Genomic DNA, 11,805 nt, shown 5'->3' on the forward strand with positions numbered 1-11,805 from the left:
AAAACAATAATGTAATAATACTGGTTCATTTAATTGCCATATATCTATCATATTAACTAAGATGTAAATAATCAAGAAAACCAGGTACAAGGTATATGAAACTCTGTACTATCTTCACAGTTCCACTGTAAATTTAAAACTATTCTAAAGTGAAAAGTTTATTTTACAAAGCAAATGCAGCTTTAAAATTTTATTTTAATAGCCATTCAATACTCTTCCTAATATCTTACATTTTCTTGATTAAAATTCAAAGAAATCTTTTCAGGATACATTTATTTTATTGCCCATCCTATAATATCAAAGTTACTAAAATATTATCTATATTAAATTTAGAATGCAATTTCACAAGTCTAAAGGTTTTCACCATTTTTAAATAGCTAGAGGTGACTTAGAAGTCATTATAAATTATATAGATTAAAAGCTATTTCAAATGAATTAGATTCTTATTCATATGTTAAGTCTTGTTCTATAAATATATGAAGTCTTCCAGGGAAGCTAACAGTATGTTTTTTAAATATGTGGATAAAATAGTGGTAAGATTTATACTGTAACTAAAGAAAGAAGGAAAATCCAAATGTACGTTTGGTCAGAATGGTCTGAATACCAGAAAGATGGATGAAAATGATATTTCTGGGTATCAGCATCTTAGAACCAGTCTTGCATCAAAAATCAATTCAAGTCGTACAGAATGAGAAGAAACAGTATAACCTAAATTACAATAATGTATCCAATAACTAACGATGATGCATTCATGTTGAGTCTAGCTCTTCTTTGCTTCAAAAGCAAACCAAGGAAAGCATCTACAGCACAAACTCTCTGAGGGATTAAGATTTCTCCGATAGTTTGCACTAAGAGATTCTGTACATTTTACATACACTACGTATACTTTCTTCCTTAACATATATTAATTTTCTTTACAAACATTACCATAGAACTGACTTTGCTGGGTGTTCATTGATTTTCTATTTCCTCTTTGAAGCACCTGGCTTACTTTACTTGTTGATGTTTTCATTGATTTTCTATTTCCTTTTGGAAATGAGATGAGAGCTTTTAAAGAGGTCATGCTACTTGGCAGGAAAAAGATGTTAAGTTGTATTGTGTTCCTAGGAAATTTCACCATTCAACTTACCACTTTTCTTTCCATAGAAAGTAGTGGGCTTTTTGTTTGCTTGTTTGTTTTTGTTTTTGTTTTTCTCTCTGCATTGTACACCATTGTGCTGTCTCTTTATTTTATATTTAATGTGTCATTTTCTGGATTAACTTGGCAAGAAAATTTGATCTTTGACAAATTTAAAAATATCACCATGTCATTTTCTATTACAGTGAACTCTCAAAGGGAATCTCTAAATTTGGGAAGGTTATTTCAAGTCTAAGACAGATACATAGTTGTGACAACTTAAATCACACCAGAGGCATTACGTGTTCAAATAACCCCTCTCAAAGAAAACAATTATTGGGATAACTCAAGTACCTAGCCACTTCATCACCCCAATCGGAGGGAAAATCGTATACCTTAGCAGAATGTGGATTTCTACCCTAATGGAATGACTATCTATCTGGGGATAAGAAGACACACTGGGCCTCTAAGTCTATGAGAAGACAGTTTTTCTACCTACATAGACTCAACCATCCAACTGCCATCTAGAACCAAATACCCAAGATCTCGGATTTTTTTACAGGAGCTGTATAAGAGACATAATAGTTAATTATTCCGCTGGAACTGTTCCAACTCAGTGGCCACTAGATATATGTAGCTATTAGACACTTAAAATGTCATGAGCATTCATGGAGGCATTCTCGAAAGTCAAAAAATACACACCAGACTATCAAAGAGAAGAATGTAATATATCACATTAATAGTTGATTTACTGTATGTTGAAATAATGTTTGGGGTATACTTGGTTAAATAAAATGTATTATTAAAATTAATTTTACCTGTTTCTTTTCTCCCTTTTGTTTTTTTTAGTATGACCACTAGCAAATTCAGAATTATTTAAGTGGCTTGTATTATATTTCTATTGGACGGCAGTGTTCTACAGTCTCTAAGCTCTATTCCTATGATAGATTTGTGGCATGTAATGTGTCTGGACCGTCTTATCTTAGGTTCCTATAGGAAAGACCTTATCAGATTAAAATTTATGATGGGCCTGTGCTATCAGACATCATTAGCAAAAGACTGTTACTTTATAAAAGAATTCTGTGTGTAGGATGCATGTCTAAAAACAAGAGATTTATGTGCCTGAAAAGAATATTCAAAACCAAAGATTCCAAATAGAGACCTGTTTTGTCAGCTTTTCAGCAGGTGGTACAAGCAATGGAATAACCATAGCTAGTCATTTAGAAATGGGACAGAAGAGGAGCATCATTTTGAAGAGGCCACGGTGACCCAGCCGATGGTCAACCTGCCCACAATCCACTTGGGGGAGAACTGCAAGAATCAACCCACAGGAAGCTAGCAGAGGGACAGACCCAACAGGAGGCCACGCTGACGTATTGTGGGGTTTTATCTGTTAGTTTCTGTTTTGTAGGAGGAGAGAGATTTAGTTATTTGTTTCCTTCGTTACAGTAGAGCACTTCAAGCTAGTCCGCACATGCCCAGTCTCTGTGATAGTGGAAGGAACTTTGCAACCGGAAAACAAAGGAAAGCATGCAGAATCATACCCATAGTGGAACACTGGTTTACTTCACAGGGCTATATACCTGTTACCAGGTATAAGTTCCGGAATCTACATTCAATCTTGAAATTCTTGCCATTAAAAAAAAAAAAATGGAATTAAGACGCACCCTGAATTCCGCATGCCAGCACCCACATCGGCTATGGAGCTCAGGATTCAGAACAAAGGTGCGGTCTTCCACGGGTTGCATTCTGAGGTAAACACGATGTGCTCTGTCACCTCACTTCCTAACAACAGATTTTGCAGGACAGCTGGTAGGGAACGATGCTTGTATGAGGAAAGTCAATGGACTGAGGCACTGAACAATTTTAAAAGGGCTAAACATAGTGAATTTCTGAAATCGCCTATCAATGGAGAAAAAAAAAGAAACATGCCCTCTTTCTTTCCAATTCTCTCTTAATTAGAAACCCAGTCGAACTGTAACATTAATCTACTGCCTTTTGTACTCTGGAGCTGATTACTTTGGGCTTTCTTGCCGTCGGTGGTCTCCTCCCTTTTTTTCACAACCATTCGCCAATTCTCCACAGAGTTGGATGGACCTGCCTTAGAAGCTTCTCTGCTGGCAGTGACCTGGTGGGCTGGTCAACTGGGAAGGCACGGTTTGGCGAGCCTGACCGGGAAACCAGAGCAAATGGAGCCGAGGGGGTTCCTGCTTCGTAATCACAAAGGAAAAAAAGATTTCACTATCTACTGACTCCCCCCGCCCCATTTTTGCACATGGAGAAACCGATGTGAAAGGGTTAAATTTCTATTTCTGCAAATGTTACAGGCTTCCAAGAATGTCAGGGCAGAAAGAAAAATGAACGTTGTGTGTTTGGGCTATTGGTTGAACATACTGCCTTGCGTCTGCAGGAAACGCCCTACCTTCATGGAGTCCGAGCATTCCCTAATAGAAAGAGAAAGACGGTTTGCTCTTTTGGTCCTCCAACCTTTTCCATATTCTTGACCTTGAAAATAAGCCTTTGAAATATTCAAAAGTGTGCAGTAAGCCAGAAAGGTAGCACATGCACTCGAGTAAATTCTGTAAGTATCATGTCTCACGTCCTCACATTTTTGTCCAAATCCTTCACATCCCTGCACTTCAGATTTCTTTACTGAAAATAACAATAATAATGACTAAGGCTCTAGGCGAATAAATCACAAACAGAGGATTGGTTTGAACCACATCACAGACCTTCATTTCGCGTGAGCCCCATTAACAAAGAAGCCAGCTGCTGACTTGAATAATTCAGTCTTAAAACACTGATAATCGAGGAAAAAATCAATAGCAGTTTACTTATCCCGAAAACTGGCACACATTCGGTTTAGAAGGCCTCCGATTTAATTGCCAAGGCTCTTTTTTATATATATATAAAAAAAAAAGCTTCTCTTAGACCGTTATAAATGATAGTTAGCCAATTTGCTTTACAAATGATGCCTTCAGGATCTTTAGAGATCACTACTTGCCTTTTATTCCACAGCACTCAGCAATTCATTCTGATATACACTCACACCTAACCAAAGCCGGGAAAATATGTTTCTGAAACCAGTTGTCAATCACAGCAGCTACAAATCTCCAAGTGGCGGCCTGCCAGTTTTCTAAATATCAAATCACCTTCCATCAAAGTGCCTCAAAGTCTACAGATAGGAAGTACATTCTAGAGATGTTAAATCCTACTGTGAGGTGCAAAGGCTGAGTTTGTATTCTGACTGGATCATTCCAGGTTTAAGAAATTCTGTGTCAGACTTGTGAACTGATGTGTTTGACTCAGCCATTTTCATTCCCCTGATACTGGGGTTATACCACACAGAAACATGGAGATTTCCTGCCAGTCTTAGCGCTCTAGGAAATGTCCTGTTTTTTTTTACTGCCCGTTCCCTCTGAGAAACGTAGTACATTATACCTCGGTAAAGACACCCTAGATGTGCACTTTGACACATCTCCCCATTTCACGGAGGTTAAAATGAAGGCCGAGAGTGTTAGATTAAAGCCAAGAGGCCATGATCTCACAGTCTGTGGAAAAGCCAGGATTTCTCATGCCTAATTCATACTTCCTCTAAAACAACGCTACCTAAAAAGAGATGTATTCCGGGAATTAGCTACGTGACCTAGTTGGAATGGAGATATCTAGAAAAACAACATATGCTTCTCTAAACTGGATATCATGAGTAAGGTCACAAAGTCTGGATTCCTGGATGTGTTACTCAAAGCTGAGGTCCACACCAAGTCGTTGCACTTTATTTATTTATTTAAGGTTGTATTTATTCATTTGAGAGAGAGCGGGAGACGCAAGCAGGGGGAGAGGCAGAGGGAGAGGGAGAAGCAGACTCCCCGCTGAGCTGGGAGCTCAATGTGGGGACTCGATCCCAGGACCCGGGGATCATGACCTGAGCCACCCAGGTGCCCCAAGTCACCGCACTTTAAACCCGTATCATAGAACACCAGCGAGGTGGTGTGATTTGGGGCTATCCATGTCCACTCAATATTATACTCTGCCCTTTGTTACATTTATCAAAAATCAAAGGACAAAGAATGAAAACTGATTGGAGTGCTTGGTTGTGCTGCCTCCTGGTGGCGGTATGTATCAACTGAGTAGCACTTTGTGTGAAGCTCCATCTCCCTTCCGGCAAGTGATCAGCTCTCTCCTGGAAGTCAATTCCTGAGGAAGCACGAAGAGAAGGGGTAGGGGCTTGCCTGAGTTAAGGTAAACAAAACAAACAAAAAGAGCACCAGCTAGTCTTTAAGATCATTTCACTGGGTAAGTACCAAAAATAACTCGATTTATTTTATATCTTCTGTGTTTTTCTCAAAAATCTTATTTTTAGTAAAATGACATGAAGTCTAACAACTGGAGTCCTGTCCTCAAATCATTATTGTTCATAGGTGGTATAATTAAAAGCCAAAATTAAAATTGGACTTCGAGACAAATGAATTGGGTTCTAGATCTGATTCACTCATGGTCCAAAGTCATTCAACCTCTTTGACCTTGGTTTTCTTCTCTGCAAAGCAATGGTGCAAGAATAGAGGAGCTCAAAGATCACCTTTGCTACTGTCATATATAATTGTAACACAATTATGAAAATAATCCATTTATTCATTTACTTGACAATTATGAATAAAAAAAATCTATCATGTCCTTGGCATTGTTATGGTAGATTAATAAATGAGGCTTTTCAAGGGAAATTCTCCCATGCTGTGGGGAGAGCAACCATCATATTCTGAAATTAAAATGCTGGCTATTTATTGTCTCTCTGGGTTTTGATCTCCAAATCCAATAGCAAAATGAGCCTTGTCCATTAAGAAATAACTACCTACAGTACTTGCTCCTATGGCCCTTATTAATGTATTACTACAGGGGTTATATTAAGATCTGAATTATTTTGACATTTACAGTAAGGTTTGTGCTTACAAACACAAGACCATACCCTAATAAAACCTATTAGCATATTATAACAGATTAGATGCTTGCAATGTGCAAAGGCAGTTGGTTCTGCAACCCCCTTGGGGAAAAAAAGCTAAGGGCAGTAACAGCAATAATCTCAAATCACAGAAATGCCTTTGAAAGTGTGTCCTTGGTTTTATAGCACTAATTTAGGAGGAAAACATAATAAAAAGAAAAATGTTCAATTGAAGTCATGTTTTAGGACATTCATCGGCCCTGGACTACAGATCCAGTAGGCCTCACTAATTCAACAGGATAGTTCAAGACCCAGTGACTGGGGTATCCAAACAAAAGGGACACAGGAGCCCCAGGAGACTTAACAACACATATAAATGTGTGTTTGCCTTCAGACAAGGGGAAGTGCTGACAGGTTACTTCATCTCTGTTAATAAAGATGTGTCTATAGGTATATGTGTGTGTGTCTGGGTATGTGTGTACATAAACACAACAAGGAGATGAAAAATTTAGCCTTTCAGTCCCTTCAGAATATGTTTTAAAAGCCATGAGACCCTAAATTCCGGTGCTAAAATTTGTTTAGTTAGGTTGCTGCAATTCTATTTATTAAAGGTAAATAACTTCAAATAATACCTAGAATTTACTCATTACTACATGCCAAGGACTACATGGTAGATTAATAAATGAGGCTTTTCAAGGGAAATTCTCCCATGCTGTGGGGAGAGCAACCATCATATTCTGAAATTAAAATGCTGGCTCTTTATTGTCTCTCTGGGTTTTGATCTCCAAATCCAATAGCAAAATGAGCCTTGTCCATTAAGAAATAACTACCTACAGTGTTTGCTCCTATGGCCCTTATTAATGTATTACTACAGGGGCTATATTAAGATCTGAATTATTTTGACATTTACAGTAAGGTTTGTGCTTACAAACACAAGACTAGATACAGAGATTACTATCTCCATTTCTCAGGTGAAGAATCCATGACAAAAATACATCAATTAACTTGCCCCGAAGGATACACAACTACTAGGTGATGAAACTGATGTGCATGGACCAAAAATCTGGCCACAGAGGAATGAATGAACACATCGCACCATAGCTGAATGCTTCTGCTCTCTCTCAAGCAGATCGCTAAGCAAATCAACTCACTGGCTCCTCCCAGAGATTAAAGGAACAGGCGAGGTCCAAAAGGGAACAGGCAGTGTGATGAAAGGATGCAGTGAAACTCGCTCTTCTAAGATGGCGCCTTGTGTGCTAGGGAGGCCGTGACAGAACCAAGGGCTGGTGGCATACACAACAGAATTTATCTTCCACACGGTTCTGGAGGCTCTGAGATCAAGGTGTTGGCAGATTAGGTTTCTCTGAGACCTTTCTCCTTGGCTTGTAGATGGCTACCTTCTCACTGCATCCTCACATGGTCTTTCCTCTGTACGTCTGTCTTCTTACAAGGACACTAGTCATACTGGTTTAGGGTCACTCTAATGACCTCACTTAGCCTTGATTACCTCTTTAAAACCCTATCTCCAAATACAGCCGCATTGTGAGGCACCGGGAATTAGAGCTTCAGCATATATATTTCGGGAGAATACAATTCAGCCCATAATGACTGTTTTTGTTGAGTTTCATGAGAATTCACACAGGTCAAGAAACTGAGCAAAGCTGCTACAAAGGTTGGGTTCTTTGGACATGCTGCAATTAGAATAGAAATAATGTAAGTAATTACCGAATACTTATTAAGCATTCACACTGTGCACAGTTCTATACAAAACACTCAGAAAAGGATTATGAATTTCAGTATACGTGAATGTGGCGGTTCTCTGAGAGTGTCCCGGTGCATAACACGCTGCTTGGTGCCAGGAGAAATGTTAAGAAATGAAACAGCCCCAACTTCTATGTATTTAAAACCTTGTTGGAAAGGAAAAGGGAAGACACATGTAAAACATTAACACCAAAGCACAAAGCAGCATTACCGTAGATGCCAAATTACAAATGGGTGAGGAGGACGAAAATAAAGTCTGAACTCAGCAGAGAAACGTGAGTTTGACAGAAGGTATCATGGAAGAGGTAGGCTTTGAGAGGGAATCAAACTTGGCATGAGGCTTCACACTGAGCAAGACTGAAGGGACAAAGAGCAAAGAGGCATTCCAGTAAAGCAAAGCTCAGAGGAATGACCCAACAATAGTGAGAAGAAAAATCTTACTAAAATTAAGGGTCCTAGAGGAAAATGACCAAAGTTGGTTAGAAAGGTAGACTGGAAAAATTACATACAATATGTTTTGTCACTCTGCCTTGCAAGGGGAGTATTATCATCATCATTAAGTTATAGAAGAGGAAGGCAGGGCCAAAAAGTTTAGTAATTACCAACAGTTACAGTGTAATAAACAGGCAATAAGCAACAGAGTTGGTTTTTGGAGACTTGTACCTTCAAGTTCCAATGAGTCCACAACAAAATTTGACTCTTAGGACAAATATACCTTTGACACATCATCATGTTTATTTCCACCTATCAACAATAGAATTTAATAGTAATTTTTTTAAAAAGATAGCCTTTTTTTTTTTTTTTTTTTTTGGCTCTAGTATACAAAGACTCCATTATTAAGTTCCTGAATCACAGGGTCTGGAGGGTGTCTCTGAGAGCAGGTACTAAGCATTGATTTCAGGCTCAGCTTCAACTGGATGAGGAATGTGGTAGGATTCCTGGGGTGTCAAGAAGCCTATATTCCTTTCTGCGCTGGAGCTCGCGGTGGCGGCAGCAGGCGCGCCCTCAACGTGCAGAACGACGCCGGTGAGTTCGTGGACCTGTACGTGCCGCGGAAATGCTCCGCCAGCAACCGCATCATCGGCGCCAAGAACCACGCGTCCATCCAGATGAACGTGGCCGAGGTTGATAAGGTGACAGGCAGGTTCAACGGCCAGTTCAAAACCTACGCTATCTGTGGGGCCATTCGCAGGGTGGGTGAGTCCGAGGACTCCATCCTCCTACTGGCCAAGGCTGATGGCATCGTTTCAAAGAACTTCTGATTGGAGAAGATCACGGATGTGGTATATTTGTCATAAATAAATAGTAACCCCCCCAAAAAAGAAGCCTATATTCGCCTCCCCTCAAAATAAACTTCTTTTAAATGCTTCTGAACAGGAAGCAATGCCTTCCACACACTGCTCTTCCTGTCCGAGCATCTATCTCTTTCATTTCTATCTCATGGCATTAAATGAGCTTCTCGTCGCCAGGCTGGGCCCCAGGTACTTCTCTCTGAGTACTTAGGGAATCAATAAATGGACAAAGCAACCTCTGTTGCTTGTCCAGATTAACACTCTGTTAATCACTTACGAAAGCATCTGAAAAGGAGTAACTCTAAACGGACCGAGGAGGGTAACTTACTGACTTCCAAACAGCCAGAGTCAGTGGGATACAATGGAGGGATTATGAGCTCTGAAATCACGTGCACCATGTATAGAATTCAACTCCCAATTCTTCTTACCTGTTTGACACTGGGAAAGTAACTTTTCTGATCCATAGTTTTCTAGTCTGTAAAATGGAATGGACACTTAAGTCACTGAGGTGCCATGCATATCAAATAATATGTAGAACTAGTATAGTGTGTGGTAGATAGCGTTGCTCAAGAGATATTCGTCTCCTCCCCCTTCTAGTGAGCTCTCTTGGATGAGAAAAGACAAACAAACAGCATTGGAAAGAGAGAGATGGAACTTAAAAGAGCTTATAAAGGAAAAATAGGGCAGTGGTGTGCTGGTAAAGTGGATTTGTTTTAGAAAAACCCTAATTTGTAGCATTTGCCCATTTTTGTGGTGTAGATACACCTCACTATGGCTCATTTCAAGCTACCACGAGTATAACTAGCAGCTCTCCAACTTCCTGAATATTTAACAATCTGTTCTCACGAGCCACACTAGCTGGCTCCACGCAAGAGGAAACTTGATAATTGTTATTTTCCTCATGTGGTACTAGGCTCTTTTGTCTCTGTTTCCTGTCTTATCTTCGAAGTGCGGGTGTAGGGAGTGGTTTGGCTGAATTCAGAATAAGCCAAAGTAATGTTGATAGTTGGGAAGAAACATTTACTAGCTGAGCAACTACACAATACATAGAGGTAAATGGAAAGCTACATAATAAAACACTTGGTTAATTACAAAGTCCCTGAGTTACATCTTCAGCATCTCCAATAACACTTGCCGCAAAGTATTGCTGTCTGTAGTTACTGGTTGAATGCATTGATTAGATATTTTCCTTTGATTGCAGTTAAAATCAGAGTCATGTTGTATTGTATGTTCAGACGAGGAGAAGTCTGAAGTATAACTGATATAGTTGTAGCTTGTGGGCACTCAACCTATCAATCTGAAAAGTGGGATACTGATACATACTTTACAACACTGTGTACATTTTTGGGCATAGAGCCTCCTTGTGATGTCGGATGGCAAAGTATTTAAGTTATATGGACTTGGAAGCCAAACTGCCCGGGCTTAAATCTTGGTTCTTCTGCATACCATCTGTGTAAAATAGTCTAGTGACTTATTCTCTGTGTGTCTCAGTTTTTTCATCTTTTAAAATACATACAAACTGTAATGATACCTACTCTGGTTGGCCTGAGGGTTATATAAAATATAGATTATGCAAACTTCTTAGAACAATGTTGGCACAGGACAAGCCAATAATAAATGTTGCCTACTATTATTTGTAATACGTGACCAGGAAATGTCCCTGCTCCTGTCCATCTGTCCTTCTTGGCTTATATTAGTCTTCATGGCCTTCAGGGTTCCTTATAATTTGGTCCTACTTGCCAATTTAGCCTCTCCTCCTGCTGTACTTAAACACGTATCCACCATTGTACTCACAGTTTCCTCAAAGACTCACATTCAATACCAAGGTTTTAGGCCTGCCAAAAATATCTTTCTGACTTTCCTCCACTCATCTGAGTCTGACCTAACCCTGAGGGATCAAACCTCCCCCCAGCTCTCATGGCCTCCCCTTCCTTAAATCCTCTAGCAAGTATACTTAATAATCATTAAGTATACATAAGAATCATTAGCAAGTATACATAATTAACCATTTAATTATATATTCCCTTATATTTTTCTTTCTGCTTGAGAAAGGGAATTATGTTAGGATATGTATCCTACCTCCAAAATACATACAGGAAACATATACTTCCCCCAATGATTATGCATTAATTGATTTATTATATAGAATTAACTTTACTGTTATAGTATCAATAGAGCCTTTATCAAAAGAACTTTTGTTCACAACTGATAGCACCTGCAGTAAAAAGCCAGTCATGTGGGGCACCTGGGTGGCTCAGTCGGTTAAGCGACTGCCTTAGGCTCAGGTCATGATCCCGGAGTTCTGGGATCGAGTCCCGCATCGGGCTCCCGGCTCGGCGGGGAGCCTGCTTCTCCCTCTGGCCCTCTCCCCTCTCATGCTGTTTCTCTCTCTCAAATAAATAAATAAATAAATAAATAAATAAATAAATAAATAAAATCTTTAAAAAAAAAAAAAAAGCCAGTCATGTAAGAGAGTAAAGTTTGGAGACAATACTTAATTGCTTAAAATTATGAAATCACTGTAATGGCTTGTCTTTTGAATGCTAGGTATTTCTACGGTTTTATTTTTTTTAAGGCTATTATCATGGAATCAACCCCGTTATATTATGATAATTTTTTTATATTCTAGTAGAGGTAGAAATTTTACATACCAAAATGCAGAGAAAATATACCCCGTTAGTTCTGATTTAAGTTGCAAC

General features: G+C 39.1%; 1 protein-coding gene across 1 annotated transcript; it reads left to right on the forward strand.

Annotated features, from left to right (window-relative positions):
- Positions 1-8,731: 8,731 nt before the first annotated feature.
- LOC113924528 (40S ribosomal protein S21-like) lies at positions 8,732-9,091 on the forward strand. Its single transcript, XM_035726368.1, has one exon. It carries the CDS (start codon positions 8,732-8,734, stop codon positions 9,074-9,076), a length of 345 nt encoding a protein of 114 aa, XP_035582261.1. The 3' UTR covers positions 9,077-9,091.
- Positions 9,092-11,805: the final 2,714 nt, after the last annotated feature.

This window comes from Zalophus californianus, chromosome 2, assembly GCF_009762305.2.
Source record: "Zalophus californianus isolate mZalCal1 chromosome 2, mZalCal1.pri.v2, whole genome shotgun sequence".
NCBI classification, from domain to species: Eukaryota; Metazoa; Chordata; class Mammalia; order Carnivora; family Otariidae; genus Zalophus; species Zalophus californianus.

Coding starts and splice junctions, on each gene's coding strand:
- LOC113924528 (XM_035726368.1), top strand. CDS start 8,732: ATGAGGAATGTGGTAGGATTCCTGGGGTGTCAAGAAGCCTATATTCCT.